The 16780-nt window shown below is 41.8% G+C and overlaps 1 protein-coding gene across 4 annotated transcripts in view; it reads left to right on the plus strand.

Moving 5' to 3' along the window:
* The window catches only part of rprd2a (regulation of nuclear pre-mRNA domain containing 2a), a 40370-nt gene extending 24106 nt beyond the window's left edge, over positions 1-16264 (plus strand). The window contains exons 9-12 of one of the 4 annotated variants that reach the window (XR_014380404.1): positions 3082-3258; positions 6628-8803; positions 13764-13867; positions 15563-15969. Coding sequence is in view for 1 of the 4 variants with exons in the window: in XM_045694613.2 (XP_045550569.1) it covers positions 3082-3258; positions 6628-8453 (2003 nt within the window). In the remaining 3 variants the exon portion in view is untranslated. Of the gene's footprint in view, positions 1-3081; positions 3259-6627; positions 9560-13763 lie in introns of those variants that run through there. The other 3 variants (XR_014380403.1, XR_014380402.1, XM_045694613.2) reach the window with 3 other exon arrangements.
* The last annotated feature ends 516 nt before the right edge of the window (positions 16265-16780 follow it).

Here is a 16780-nt window from a genome sequence, read left to right on the forward strand (position 1 = left end):
ATTTTTGGGACAGGGTGCAGGATTTAGTTTGGCCTGATATGTTATGTTTCTGCTTATAAGTGCTGACATTTTGGAAGGCTATTTGTTATCTAATTAGATACATGTAGCTTCTCTTTTATCATATGTTGCCTTAGAATACTAAATGAACCATTGCTCAACAGAATGTAATGGATGGATAGAATGAATACAATAAAGAAAAAACATGGATTAGTTATTCTGTGCAAAATGTCCAAATGATATCAGTTTGACCTGTTGTAAGGAAAAAGAAAGCTGTAAAAACGACCCAACTTGTTTCCGATAAGATTTCAGTTCGGCTTCGATGCGTATTTTGTGGTTGAAATACTATCAGCTTTTATGATGAAGACTGCACCGCTACAGATCGTATCTACCTGAGCATTGCCTTCTCTCAAGATCAAATGTCTCCCCTCCTGTTCCCAAGTCCAAATTCTGTATGCTGCTTTAAGATCTAACAGCAAGGGTTGCGTTAAATCAGCGTAATATTTTTTTTATGACGCACTTGGTGACTTTCAATTAATTTAGCACAAAGCGTATAAACGGAAGCCTTCACTGTGAAAGTTTATAGTTGTAAATGAGAACTCGTTCTGAACTGGCCTACCTGGTTAAATAAAGGTGACATAATAAATAAATGATACATGTAGACCCATCATACATAGGCTATGCGCCGCACTTTGTTCAATCAGTTATTGTTTTAGTTATTGTTTTCTTGCTTCAACCGTGAGCAACACCTGTGAAACGCATATATTTTTCTCAAAACACAGTGATGCCGATTTGCACGGGACTGGGACTAGTATTATCAGAGGACTTTGGAGTTTGACTTACCAGAATACCCTACTGTTTTGTATGTACATATTTCAGTTTCCATTTAACCCTTCTTAACAGTAAGCTACAGTGTCCTTGACATGCATATGCCTATTTGAAGTCTCATCTTGTGACTAAGTAAACATTACAAAAAATATAATCACCTAATGTAGGTAGCCTTACCCGCCTTGTATCTGCAAGCAGTTGGCTTTAGCGAATATTCCAAGAGCCTCCCTCCACTCTCACACTGAGGAGAAACCTTAACCAAACTCGATGGTCCACCACCATTAGTTGATCCACTAACCATTAGTTAGTCTGTGGGCTACAGACGATTTTGTGAGGAGACTGCTTTTCAGGATGTCTCATGGTCTGACAAACACCCCTCGAGCTCTTTCACTGTTTCACTGCAGAAGCGGAAGTGCGACATAGGTGGATTGAGACGGATCCGATGTCGAAAAACACATCTCTAGCATGAATTGCCCGATTTTAAAATGTTTTTTTTTTTTTTTTATGTTTTAATTTTTTTTATGGGGATTTATTTTAATGCTAATATCAGTGGGGTGCGGATATCGACCTCAAGGGGTTTTAACCTGTGTTTTCCTTTTTAATCTACACTGATTTGAAGTGGATTTAACAACTGACATCAATAAGGCATCATGGCTTTCACCTGGTCAGTTTCCTTGTATGTGGAGCAAAATGTTAGAATCGCAATAGTCACAGTTTGCAATACATATAGAATTGTGAGAATCGCAATTCATATATCGTCACCTAAGTATCGTGATACTATTGTGAGGTCCCTGGCAATTCCCAGCCCTATTAGCCACTGACATCATGAACACTGTTATTCTCATAGAGATCCTATAGGTTATCAATAAAAAGCCACAAGGTGCAGAGCGTTGAATTTGCCTGCTGGGGGCAAGGAGACCCACAGCTCTGCTAAAACCATTGACGACTGCGTGCCGTTTTCAAGTGATTGTTAAATGCATCCTCTTGAAGGGCATAGTCAGAACTCTACGTTTCTGATTATTCCACGCAAAACAATTGCGCACATTTAGCTCCATTAGAGTTATACAGCAAGTAACTGCCTGCTTTTCATAACCCGTAAACATCAATTGATCATGTAATTTCAGATACTTGAGGGTTAGACCTATTTACTATTACATTGTTAAATAACATTTGTCACAACACCTTGTGAAGTCCGTTTAAATGAGAAGCCATTATTCAGAGCAGTGGTCACCAACCTTTTCTGAGTCGAGATCAGTTTCGCAGTCAAAAAGCATGCTGAGATCTAAGACTCAATTTTTTTTCTAAAAAAAAAAAAAATAAAAAATAAAAAAGACTTAAAATGTAACATTAACCAAATAAAAACCGTTCTGTAGGAATGAGGTTTGTGCAGTAGGCCTAATAGCCTACATTATCACAGTATTTTGGCTATATGCCTGGCCTGCCAATACTGTTCTTTTCAGACCATATTTTATTTCAAAACTCGAGCTATGATAATAAAATAGATCAGTTGGTGTAGCACTTGCAAGGCACATCTGAGCATAAATTGACATTTTCAAGTATTTGCTTTTTTATTTTACTGGGCTGATGGTACCTGTATCTGATGGTCATGGTGCTTTCAAGACAACTGAACTCGGGGTAAACAACGAGGTCAAATCACGTTGTCAGTGATCTTCATGTCGGGAAGTCGCAGCTCTAGAAAGGTACCCGAGTTTCCGACTTGGAATTTTGGGTTGGATGCCTCTTCAAAATGATTTTTCCCAGTTGGATCTCGTTTTTTCCCCCCCCGAGTTCCCAGTTGCCTTAAGCTCGAAAGTCGGACATTTCGGAGTTCCCAGTTTTGAACACGGCATTATTCTCAGCAGAGCGAGGGAGAGGGTAGGAGAGGGTCTGCCTCTCACGGTCCCTGCTCGCTCCTTCCTTTCTTCTGATGAGACTGACCAGAGAGAGGGGACAGTCTTCCACCTGATGGCGAAACTCAAGTCTCACAGCATCTGCACAAATTCATGTTCATATGACCAGAGAAAGTGAAATATTGCTAAGAATATAAACGCAGGGTGTTCGAGACACTTGGCTTCTCCTTTCATTCATTGCAGCTGCAGCGCAAGTGGAAGTAGAGAGAAGCACGTTTTGTAATGGTGTTGAATAAAACTTAGACATGAACTCAGTCATAAAACCAGCAGTTTTTTACTGTATTCTTTGACAGTCTCTCTAGTCATGGTTTTAATGAATTAAAATCTATTTTCCTCTTTCCCCTAGGAGTGAGTCCAGGTGGTTCTTTGGTCTCCCCCTCTCCAGCCAAGACCATCCCTCCTGCCCCAGTAGCCCCCCAGGTAGCCAGCCCTCTGGCCAGCATCCTGTCCAAAATGGACATGACTCCTGAGGAGCTCTTCAGTGCACTGTCCGAATCCCAGGGGCAGGCCAGCGGGCTACAGGGTGAGAAACTGTGTGGTAGAGCAAATTTTAAAGAGCGACTGAGCTCATCGTTTAGCTCATTAAGAAAAACTAGATTTCATTCCTGGTGGTGTGGTTCGATGTGAGTGTGTTATCGTACCCTGTCAGTTATTGATATTTGTCGCTCTTGAAACACCGTAGCAACAACGGCTATTAGCCTACGACTTCCTCCAAATAGTCAGAAGAAAGAAATGTTATTAATTTAGACTTTTTTGCTGTCGCACAATTTTGCATCTAGCTAAGTTGTTTGGGGTTTTGGTTTTTCTCAAGTAGAAAAAATGTGCATGAAAACTAGTAGAGTGCACTTCAGACAATCAAGTCTACTGCTACTATCTATGACCAGAGTATGTGTCTATCTGGCGCTGTTTCATAGCGAATCATATTATAAAACAGGGCACGGCGGGACACAAGATGCTTGCGAATGGGTTTAGAATTTTTTTAATTAAGTGGCAGTTGGGATACAAGTAAGTGTGCATAGTCTCAATTCTCATTCTGCCCAAAACAGTTAGACTCCTCAGTGCATGACTTGGGCAGGTCATAGAACTAAGTACCAGCACCCCACATTTTCTACTGCTTGAGTTCCTGCACCTCTAAGTGGCCACTCCAAAAATGGCTTAGGGGCCAAATGTTCTTTAAACATACACTGAACAAAAATATAAACGCAACATGCAACAATTTCAAAGAATTTACTGAGTTAGTTCATATGAGGAAATATGTCAATTTTAAATGAATAAATTAGGTCCTAATCTATGGATTTCACATGACTGGGAATACAGGTATGCATATGTTGGTCAGAAATATATATTTTTAAATTGGCGGAAACAAGAACACGCTTTTGTACACCTTCGATCCAGAGCATCCCAAACATGCTCAATGGTGACATGTCTGAGTATGCAGGCCATGGAAGAACTGGGACTTTTTTTTGTTTCCATGAATTGTGTACAGATCCTTACAACATGGGGCCGTGCATTATCATGCTGGTGATGGCGGCGGATGAATGGCACGATAATGGGCCTGAGGATCTCGTCATGTTATCTTTGTGCATTCAAATTACCATCAATAAAATGCAGTTGTCCTCGTTGTCCGTAGCTTATGCCTGCCCATCCATAACCCCACTATGGGGCACTCTGTTCACAACGTTGACATCCTCAAACCGCTCTCCCACACAATGCCATACACACTGTCTGCCACCTGCCCGGTACAGTTGAAACCGAGATTTAATCAGTGAAAAGAACACTTCTCCAGCATCGAAGGTGAACATTTGCCCACTACTCGGTTAGGACGCCGAACTGCAGTCAGGTCAAGACCCTGGTGAGGATGACGAGCACGCAGACGAGCTGCCCTGAGACGATTTGTACAGAAATTCTTTGGTTTTGCAAATCTGCGGCTGGTCTCAAAAGATTCCGCAGGTGAAGAAGCCAGAGGTGGAGGTCCTGGGCTGCTGTGGTTAAACGTCTGCGGTTGTGAGGCCGGTTGGACATACTGCCAAATTCTCTTAAATGACGTCGGAGGCGTCTTATGTTAGAGAAATTAACATTCAAATGCCACACCTGTCAGGTGGCTGGATTATCTTGGCAAAGGGGAAATGCTCACTAACGGGGATATCAAGAAATTTGTGCACACCATTTGAGAGAAAGAAGCTTTTTGTGCATATGGAACATTTCTGGGATCTTTTCAGCTCATGAAACACTTTACATGTTGTGTTTTTATATTTTTGTTTAGTGTAACAGTGGCAAAGTGTTGTCTTATGTAAACTAGCCTGAGGTGCTGTAATGTCGGCAAGTCTGTCTGTCTTTTATGGGGAGGATACAGCACAATACCAAAACTGTTTGTCCATGCATGACAATTTTCCGTAGCCGTAACAATCCTGTGTTAGTGGGCATCGTAATCAAAACCCAAGTACAACCCTATGTAATTTGTGACAAACTCAGTTACACAAATCTCACAACTCAGTTTTGGAATATACTGAATTATCCTTCTTACACTTTTCAGTCAATTTTGGCACTGGAATAAATGTTTCTGACTATTGAGGCCACATAGGGCTCCCGAGTGGCGCAGCGGTCTAAAGCACTGCATCTCAGTGCGACACTAGAGGCGTCACTACAGACCCTGGCTCGATTCCAGGTTGTATCACAACCGGCCGTGATTGGGAGTCCCATAGGACGGCGCACAATTGGCCCAGTGTCGTTAGGATTTGGGCGGGGTAAGCCCTCATTGTAAGTAAGAATATGTTCTTAACTGACTTGCCTAGTTAAATAAAATAAACAGGCTGTTTTCAACCAGAAAAGTTGGCTGTTGTATTGAGATGCTCTTTAACCCTTGTGGGAATTGGCCTATATGGATAGGACTATATTAAAATGTTTCTTCCTGAAGAAATGCATAACCATGGTAGCAATTGAAAGAACAGTTTGGAGACAATGGGGAAAAGTATTAGACCAAAGGTGAGTACACAACAGTTCACCTGACACAAGACTGAAGCCAAACATTACACTGTTGATTTTGCTGTACTTTTTGTTGCATTTGTTGATAACAAGATCTGAAAACTCTGGATTCATTCAGTAGCATAAAACTATTCCTGCAAAATGTTAGGTTGGTGCAACAAAGTTACAAGGATTTGAGTGAGAGGACTAACTGGCCAGAGCTCCTTTGCAATTTCAATTGACTCAGTCTTCAGCTATAAGTAGTTATTTTTAAAATATTTGTAGTTCTTCTAGCTGTGCCGTTGAGGAACTAGAGCAAGTACACTTCTAGTTGTTTTGTTTGGAACACAACCCTGCATCACCTCCATCACACAATTACATTTGTTATTTACGCAATCCAAAAACGGTCCATTTATAAATCGCAATCTGGGTCAGGTGGGCATTTTGAAAGCTTGTTCTATTGCCAACATGGCTAGCGAAGTGATGAAATGCAGTCTTAGTGTTAAGCTTTCACAAGGCAAATCAGAGAAACCGGTTGTAATTGGTGTGCAAAGAAAGGAGTCATGAGTGAATTCGGTTGCGTGTGCTTCAAATTTCTTCACCAATGGGCTCATTCTGCTCAGAACGACCCAGGGTATGGCGTCATATCGTCTTGTAACGAACTGTACATCAAACCTAGTGATCATAAACGTTGACACTAGCACAAGTTTTATGATTTGGAAATGTGTTGGGCACATTTTGGATATCGTTGTTCTTGTTGACTGCTATTTGAGTAGCAAAGGTGGTGACAGACAGGGAGTGGGAATCTTTATTCTGTTATGACTTATTTTTATTGTGCTGGGCGAGAATCATTCAGATTCGTACAATGGAGTTCGCTATTCATAGTTGTCATGTATTTTAACACACATTTTAACACGCGTCTCCTTCTTAGGCCTTCCCACTCGTCTGAACAGTCCAACGGGAAACCTCTCCTCAAACTCCCCCAGTACAGGCAAGCTCCCTCCCTCCACCCCTACAGTACCCTCTCGAGGCCTTCCTCTCAACTCCTCTACGCTCGAACCAACCCCAGCAGCCCCTGCAGTGGGGAACACCACCGCCGTCCCTCAGGCATCGTCCCTTCCCCAGTCCACACTGCCTCTAGCCATCGGCCCTCATAGAGGGCTGGTCCTGGAGCAGGAGAAGGAAGAAAAGCCTTCCACTTCCAGCCTGGAGTCCAAGATCCACAGCTTCCTGCAGGGTAATCCTGGCTTTAATGCCTTTAACCTGGGCTTGGCTAGCGTGGCCGTCCAAGCGGGAGGCAGCAACCTCAGCCCCTTAGCGGGTACAGAGACCCAGGGGGGCACTCCGGTACGGGACGAGGCCGGAGGAGGCACCCCCACCCTGGATGAGATCATGGACACTCCGGGAGGAGCAGAACCCTTCCTGGCCAAACAAGGTCAGGTCTCTGGGGTTCCTAAACCAGAAGATGGCAGCCTGTCTCTGTCTCCAACTGCCTGCCATAACCAAGCCTGGCAGGATCCCAAAAACACTCATGGCCATTTAGGACTACATCCAGTAGCACCTAATGGTCAAGGGTACCACCAGTTGCCTTATGAAGGGAAGGACGATATGCATGGAATAGCTCCTTCTCTCAGAGAGTCTGGATTGGCCCATTACCAGCCCATCACAACACAGGTGTCAGCCCCAACCCTCGGGGAGGGGTTACTCAGTAACACATCTGCAGGGCCGAATGCCAACGTGAGTGAAGGAGGATGGTATGGTAATCCCTACCCAGAGGGACAGGCCCTGCATCCCAGCAACCACAACATGGCTGCCTCAGGGGCAGGGGATGGCAAAACCCCCATGTCAGGACTGTATGCATACCAGGGGGAGGGGCAGACGCAGCCCTACCAAACAAGGGATCCTCATGCTCTGCCTTTCCAACAGGGGGCCAACCCCTCAAGCTTCCTCAACAGCCCTCTGCCCCCCATTCCACAGCTGCCCCCACCGCCCTTCCCTGGGATACCAGCCCCACCGCAGGACTACCAGGGCCCGCCCGCGTCTGTGATGGTGCCTGTGGAGGGAACTTCACCAAACCCTGAGATTGAGGATGGCAGGGCGGGCGTCAGTACATTGGGCGGTCCGGTGATCATCAGTGACCCCTATCACCCTGATGACTTTCGCCGTCACCCAGATGTCCTTCATCGCCACGCAGATGACCCATATCACCCTGACGATTTCTGTCGTCACCCCGATGACCTCCATGGCCACTCCGATCTACTCAGTCAGCCTGACGACCTGCATCACCTTGACGACTTCCATCGCCATCCCGACGACCTCCGCCGGCACCCTCACGATCTCTGTCACCCAGACGATCGCTATTATCACCCAGATGATTTCCACCATCTACCTGTAGACGATCCTCATTATCCTTATAGAGTCAGAGAGCGCCTCACTCCCCCCCTCTCTCCCTCAGAAGACCCTTACTACTATAACTACCCTCCACGCAGCCCTTCCCCTCCATATGGTCACAGACACCCCCTTCCCCCTCACATGAACCTGCACCACCCTGACCACATGCCCCTGCCTCTCCATCCTCTCCACCTAGCTCGCCATCCACACCTGAGAGGCCTCCCGCGGGGACCCCCACGCCCACCTCTCCGTAGCCCCATGTTCAGGGGGAAGCGGCCTGGGCCTCCTTTCGGTGGACACCCCAGAGGGGGACCAGGTGGTCCGTTCTTTCCCCCCAAAAGACCACACCTACCTCCGCGATTCTGACTTGTCAACTGACTTGGTTCACATCAAATTAGTGCTTAGTCTACAGGAATGTCATTGAGGCAGGCGACGTGACACATGGAGGTTAGAAGAGGAGGTGGATAAGAAATGAGTTGGGGAAAGAAGCTGAAGACTTCAGGTGTACTTTTAAACCAAGAAGGGGAGCGGAGAAGAGGCCTGAGGAACAGAAATAGATGAGTACAGTTGAAGGAGAAGTGGAGGAGTAAATTGGGAGGATCTTAAGGAATCGAAGAGAGGATGAGTGAAGACATAGATGAATGGATCTGGAGAAAGAGGGAACGGAGAGGTCGGCCTGAACAACGGAGATGCAGCGGAATAAAAGAAGATAAGAGGTGGATATATAATTCAGTTTGATTATTGTTCTCATTTGTTCAAATATAAAACATTGCATTAAAAACTTTAGTTAATTTCCCCATCTGAATTAGCTCTAAGCTTGCATATATGCTTGTGTGCATGCGTTAGTGTGAGTTACATCTAAGACTACTGTTCATTATTTAAACTGCATTTTAAGACGTTATTCTTCTGCAAAGTAGGCTTAAGTGTCAGAGAAAGGTAGTTACTGCTATGTTTCTCTTGTCATTTTTCAATTAAAAGTTGAGGTCTACTTTCCCTTTGCAAAGACCTAACCGAGATCCCAACAGCCGAGAATTTCTCCTACGTTGTCTCTTTTTGTTTACACTACATTTTATGTAAGTAGACACAAAGAATGTAAACGTAATATTATGTTCTTCTACAATATCCGTTTGTGTAACTGGGGGACAATGATAAATTCCATAAATGATGACTTTGAATATTATTTATAATTGTTAAGCAAAACTTTGTTCAGTGTACATAGTGCGAAAGATTTAACCCTTTTACTGGCTGTGTCGTCACTACTCTCATTTCTCAGAGAAGGATGACACCAGCACAGGGGTAATAGAATAAAACAGGGCTTTGGGGGGGGGGGGGGGGGGTGATGATATTTTGTTGCCCCTAAACGACAAAGAAGAAAAGTTCATTTTGGAGTTGGATCAAGAAACTCCACTTTCCGTCTTCAACTATCTTTTACTTGTACTGGCTTTAATAAAAACCTGAGTTTGAAAACCGCAGTGGGAGGTTACTTTCTTTCTCAGTCTTGGGAAATGCCTCTCGCCTGAGTCATGTTTGCCTTTAATTCTTCCACCATGATTCCTTCCCATCACCACTTCCACAATAACGTTGATGCCCCTCGGAGTTGTGGTCAATTCAAGTTGTAAACTGATGTTCCAATTCAATAAAAAATGCATTATTGAGAAGCTTACTTCTCTATATTGAAAGAGAGATGGTATATGTTAGGGGAAAAAATGTGGATTTTTAAATTCAAATCATTTCCTGGGTTTGTTGACTTCTGTTTCTATTCTAATTGACCCCAACCATGATGCCCATGCACTAAACGAAAATCTAACAGAAATGTAAGTGCGCAGTAATCTGGTGTACTGTAGGAAGCGAATAGCCTAAGTGATTCACATCTGTTGCCATGCAACGTGCTGCGTAATTAATTTACTTAGAATGGGAGGTTTAGAAATTAGATTTGAGCTCGTGGCCATGTAGGATTAGCCCACTGGTGCCTGATAGAAAATGCTTGAGACACACCAGGAGACTCATTCTGTGACCACAGTGCAAACATTCACTGACCTGTCACAAAGATGTGTGTGTATATATATATATATATATATATATATATATATATATATATAGTGCCCTCTGTAATTATTGGGACAGTGAATAATTTGTTCTACTTTTGGCTCTGTTCTCCAGCACTTTTGTGTTTGAAAGTATACAACGACTGAGGTTAAAGTGTAGCCTGTCAGCTTTAATTTGACGTTACCTGTATCCATATCAGATGAACCATTTAGAAATTACAGCACTTTTTGTACCTAGTCCCCTCCCATTTTAGGGGACCAAAAGTATTGGGACAAATTCATGTGTTAAAGTAGTCAATTTTAGTATTTGGTCTCATATTCCAATTACACAATGATTACATCAAATGTGTGACCCTACAAACTTGTTGGATGCATTAGATTATTGTTATGGCTGTTTCAGATTATTTTCTGCCTAATAGAAATTAATGGTAAATAACAATAGAATGTTTCTAAACACTTCTACATTGTGGATGCTACCATGATTCTGGATAGTTAGACGCACAAATATCATCCAACAATTTGAGTCCAGTTTGTCGTAATCATTGTTTGCTAGGAATATGGGGCCAAATACTGAACTTGACTACTTTTAATACGCATAGGTGAATTTGTCCAAATACTTTTGGTCCCCTAAAATGGAGGGGGGACAATGTACGAAAAGTGCTGTCATTTCTAAACGGTTCACCCGACAGGGATGAAACCTCAAACTTAAGCTGACAGTATGCACTTTAACCTCATAGTCATTGTTTGATTTCCAATCCAAACTTTTGGAGTATAGAGCCGAAAGAAGGAAAAAATGCTGATTACGGAGGGCAATGTAAAACAAGTGATACAGAATGTTAATACATGATTGGCTTTTAGATCAGGGGCCTTATTCATAAAGCATCTCAGAGTAGGAGTGTGGATTTAGGATAGGTTTTGCCATTTTTGATCACAATAAAGAAAGATTTTATGGACAGTTGACCTGATCCCAGATCAGTACTCCTACTCTGAGACACTTGATACATAAGGACCCAGATAGAATTGGTCTGTCAATCAATTTAGAAACTAAAAGTACACCCAAAAACAGCTGGATCTGCTGTTCCTAGATGTTTGTGAACAGTAACTTATGTTAAATAATGAATGGTTAGTGAAGGACCTTAAGGTTACCTAAACAGGACTAGACAATGCCCTGCTTTCGGTTTAAGTTTTCGCTGCCTGTGCTCACTGTTAGAGAATGGCCATCAACCATGGCCTGCATCACTATGCTTCCTTGAAAATAGTACTTATAGGCCTGGGGGAGGAGGAGTGCTTAAAATCAGTTTGGATCACAAGAATGGACCTGGGGAAACTGATCCTAGATTAGCACCACTACTCTGACAGGCTTTATGAGTTGCAGATCCTCGGTAATGTTGCAGTGCTCTTATGCTTTACTAAAAAGCTGAGCTTTGATCAGTTTTGTAATTTAAATTACTTGCAGCCAGTTCTGCAGTGCTGGTTTAAATTCTGGCCTTGTCCATGACTTCAATAGAATACATTATCTATGACATGATTCTTTAGAATACCAAAATAAACCAAACACTGAAATGTCAGAGCTAATATGTCTGAGTAGGCTTTGAATAAATAATGCAGGAATAATCTGTGGTGTAAAAAGTACTCAATTGTCATACTTCAGTAAAAGTAAAGACTTTTTTTTTTTTGAAAATGACTCAAAGTAAAGTGATCCACCCAGTAAAATTCTTACTTGAGTAAAAGTCAAAGTATTTGGTTTTAAATATACTTGTGTCAAAAGTAGCTAATTGCTAAAATAATATATTTTATCAAAAGTGAAAGTATAAATCATTTCAAATGTCTTTATATTAAGCAAACCAGACAGCACCATAATTTGTTTGTTTTTATTTACGAATAGCCCGGGCCACACTCGATCACTCAAACAATTTACAAATGACGCATGTGTGTCTAGTGAGTCCGCCAGATCCGAGGCAGTAGGGATGACCAGGGATGTTCTCTTGATAAATGCGTGAATTTGACAATTTTCCTGTTCTGCTAAGCATTCAAAATGTAATGAGTACTTCTGGTGTCAGGGAAATGTAGAGAATAAAAAGTACATTATTTTAAGTTGTCAAAAATATAAGTAGGAAAGTACAGATACCCCAAAATACTACTTAAGTACTTTACACCACTGAATAATATGTAATGAAGACTGTTTTTTTTTAAATGTAATTGAAGGTTTTTTTTAAGTTAATTGAAAATAGACAGGATCATTGTATAATTTTGTGGATTTTTCAGTAAGGGGAGCTACACATAAGAAGAAAAAAAACTATATGTGATCATTTTACATATTGCAAAATGTATCCCAGTGTATCGTCCCTGACCGCTATGTGAAAACGTTTTTCTCCGTTTTGCTATAAGCAATAATCGGGATCACGTAGGCCTATATGAAATGGTAATTATAACTTTAGTGTAGGGTAATATTAGACATACTGTAGATGTGTATGTTGTATACATACAAACGTGGGCAATGTTCAGTACTCGAGCGCTAGATGTCAGTAAAGGTTCTCATAGGCATTTGTCTCGCAGTAAGAACATATGCTAATCGGAAGAACGGTCGGATAACATCTGAGCAATTTGAGACACGCAGCAGTGTTTTAAATGTAAAGTGCAATAAAAAGCACACCGCGGGTGTTACTTTGCATCGCACGGTCTTGGTTTACGTGTAGCTTACTGTTTATTGCCTATTCATAAGTGCCTCCTTATCTGACGAGAGCATGGGACGTTTCCCCGCTCATCGTTAGAGCCCCGCATTGTAATTTTAAGCTATTGACGAATGTTTTAAGTTGTTGACAATAAGTGCGCAGAACCTTGCATAAAACATGCTTTTCATGTGCGCGTTTTCGAACTGTGCAGGTCAGGGGCGTGTTCAGCAGGACGCAACGTTTTGTAACGTTCAGATAGAAATTTGCTATGATGGACAGACATGGCAACACTCCGACATGTAGATTAAAGAATCAAGTCGGCCATATTCATTGAATTTCTATCTGCAACGTTCAAGAACGTTTTGCAACTGAACGCGGCCCAGGTGCTGGCACATTCAGGAAAGGGATTGACGCACAAAGATGAAAGATATACGACAAATATAGGTACAGGATAATATCCGACAAAATAGTGATGTTACTAATGTTGAATGGAAAACGATAGAGTAAACATGGAGTAAAGAAATGTATATTTGAATGTCACAGCCACACTAAGTGTGCATACCATCAAAGAACAAAAATGTTGACCAAAAAAAACAACATTTTGTATATTTTATTTAACCTTTTTAACTAAATTAAATACATCCCTCTAACATTTTCATCTTCAAATAGCCCTTTCATTTAGTCCTTTATCTGTGTAGTGCTCAAGGAAGGGCATTCCATGAGAGCAACATTACTTAAAAAAACATGACTTGCAGCGTTAAACTACCATGGTCGAAACAATAGTCGGTAGCAACTGTAAAGGGATGTCCAGCTCTGATCTGAGCATTTGCCCTTACTATGATAATGGTTAGCTTAATTTATAGTGAATTGTTCTATTTTAGGTGCATTATTGATTTTCCCTCACCTTACTCTGTTCTAATACCTCTTTTCTGTCCATCTTTCCTTTCTCCTGTTAACAGTAACCTGGATGACTGATATGGTGACCTGTGTAAGGAGTGGGAAACAGCTGGCGTGAATGACAAGACAACAAGGACTGATATCTCCTCAATGTCCACTAACCACGGTAATAAAACGTTTAACACCGCCAAAGAAGTACTAAATACGGGGAAGTTTCTCTGACACAGATTAATCGTAATCATGGTCTAAAATTCTAGCTCAAGCGAGAATCTCTATTGAAAATGCTTGTGAGTCCAGGATTAGGCATAATCTGTGTCTGGGAAATCTCCCATGTATGACTGGCCTTGTGTTGGCCATAATTTAGTTGAGGAAAGTAATTTTATTGATCGTTTCCACAGGTTTGTGAAACGATTTTAGTCAAGATACTGTACGTTGTTATTCAAGTACCCTCTAGTGGTGCAATGTGTCTTATTTGAGAAGAACCACAATGTTATTGTCAGGGTGGTGGTATGATTGACTAAGGCTACTTCCCGAATGGCACCCTGGCCAAAAGTAGTGCACTATATAGGTAATCTCGTTCCCAGACACTTCTGCCCAAATGCATGGAAGGTCTAGTGGACCAATACGTCAAACTAGGCCTTCGTTAGCCAATAAGAAAGACGTGAAACTCCCGGCGTGATAGGCATTGGCTAAATCTACCAACCAATCATCTCCCACTACAGCTTCTCCCATGTGTCTTGTGCACCTCTGTCGTATCAGAGAGGAAGAGGCGAAGCGAAAGGTTTTAATCCTCCCAAAATCTCTCCACGAAAAATAAGCCCAGAAATTGAGTAATTTTTGAATGGAGGTAAATGAGTGTCGAATTTGGTCAACATTTTTTTTATTGCTAATTTGCTACGTGAGGCTTATTTGATCTAATATAAGTCTAGTAATGGTTAGGTTGTTAAGAATGGCATTTCGGCAACTTTGAAAAAAATAAACTTTATATCGGAATAGTGCCTGTTGTCATAGAGCTAGTGGAGTCATCATGGACATAACCCATTTTAACATGGACACTGCCCTCACCGTTTTAACATGGACACTGCCATTGAGGGCTTCCACAATTCCACCATGGGTGGGGCATCTTCTGAGCCAATAAAGAAGATTGCCTCAATGGCGCTATAATGGCACAGCTACAAAGATGAGTCCTCTATCTAGCTCTATGGCCTGTTCACACACTTAACTCCTTTTTCATTGGCTAGAATGATCCCACCTGATCTCGCTTCCTCCCCCCTGCCTTCCATGTATTTCCATTGTTGGAGTGGTATATCTACTATCTTGTCAATATAATAGACAATCTTTGGTTGTAACGGTCTGATGTCTTGGCAATAAAGAGATGAACTCTTATTGGGATAGTCCCCACCACGCGACACACATCGACCAGATTTTAATGATGTAGGCTTTCTTCTCTGTGAAGCCATTGGCTGGCTGGCTAGCTAGCTATGTTCTTCGCTAATTAGCGAGCTGGAAGTTGTGTTTTTGCTAGCACACAAGTTCCTGTCCAGGTCATGCCTCCATTTGGAGCAACGCCTCGTGGTCATGTGATTCGCTAAAGTTAAATCATGACAAATACTTTACTCAATAAGTCACTCCCATAGAAATGTATGATCATTCACACTAGGCCCACTTTGCATCGTTGATATCCAAGGCTCATATGTGATGTGCGCAATAGCCTTGGGATGAGGTTACTATAAATGGAATAGGGTCCCATTGGGGACACAGCCTAATGTATACCTACTAAGCTCAACTGGCCAACTGGCTGTATTGTTATGACTGATTTGCTGTGTGTAACTTTGTCCCATCTCTTTGAATGTCTCTTGAGGAGAGGGGTGAGGGCTGTGAGCATGAGGAGGAGAACCAGAGTGGTTGAGAGACGGCTAAAGGACATGCCACTTAGCCAGGGACAGTAAGTACAGCCAGAATGAGTGAGCGTGGTGCCGCAAACACGAGGCCAGACAGGTTAAGCTCTCTGTTTCTCTCACACACACACACACACACACACACACACACACACACACAGTATTCTACTTTGGAAGATTCTGTACATTTAAATCATGTGTTTTACTTAACAGATTTGATTAAAATAAAATCAATAATATCATGTATGCTTCTTTACACAATAAAATCTTTATTATTCTAACTCTTTTTATTGCTCAGTTACTTGTATCTTTTGCATAAACTTTAAACTGACATGTCCATTGTTGATGCATTATGAGGCACAGTGAGTGACAGTCTAGGTACTCCCAACTGGATCATCATATTCATATTCGTTGGATAGATCCCACTGTTACATTTTACAGAAAGTGTTCTGTCTTGAAAATGTTACCGCTGACATGCACAATTGTTTGGAACGTATTAACAGCAGACAAATTAGCAAAACACGTTTTCCTGGAGTAAAATATCCCTTTTTAATGTGATTGTAATATAATGAAAAACTACAATCCGTAATGCTCTCAGGTTTCTCTTTCATTAACAGTGAAATAGTACAATTGACGAAGAGATAATAATTATGTACATAACATGCCATTGTAGTGGCTTTCTGGAAATAGTTGCCAAATGTCGTTGGTCAGCTAGTCTAACCAGTGCTTGACTTGGACTGAAATAGGTTCCGGTACTCATTTTGGATGCTGGTACTGTTTATATGTAGGTGCAGGAGCACCACAATACTTTTGAGCTAATATTTTATAAGAGGAACAGGAGCTCAAGCAGTAGAAAATGTGAGGTATAGGTACTCAGCTCAAGTCAAGCACTGAGCCTAACTTTTTTTTCTTCTTGTCAATTGACATGCACCATCTGAAATAGTCACCTGCCAATTTCAACTATTTTCTAAATGTCAACCATTGTATTGTATCATCAAAATGAGTAAGATAAACTCTAAAGTTTAGTCTAAAGTTCTTAGTCCATGCTTGTGCGTTAAGAAATGGTTTGGGTTGGGTACAATATTGAGGAAAAAAAAGCTGAAAACACACTGGCTATTTAAAACTGGGATAAACGCAGTGTGGTTTTCGGCAAGAGCTCATACAAGTATCTGTTTTTCATT

This window comes from Salmo salar, chromosome 14, assembly GCF_965601325.2.
Source record: "Salmo salar chromosome 14, fSalSal1, whole genome shotgun sequence".
Classification (NCBI taxonomy): domain Eukaryota; kingdom Metazoa; phylum Chordata; class Actinopteri; order Salmoniformes; family Salmonidae; genus Salmo; species Salmo salar.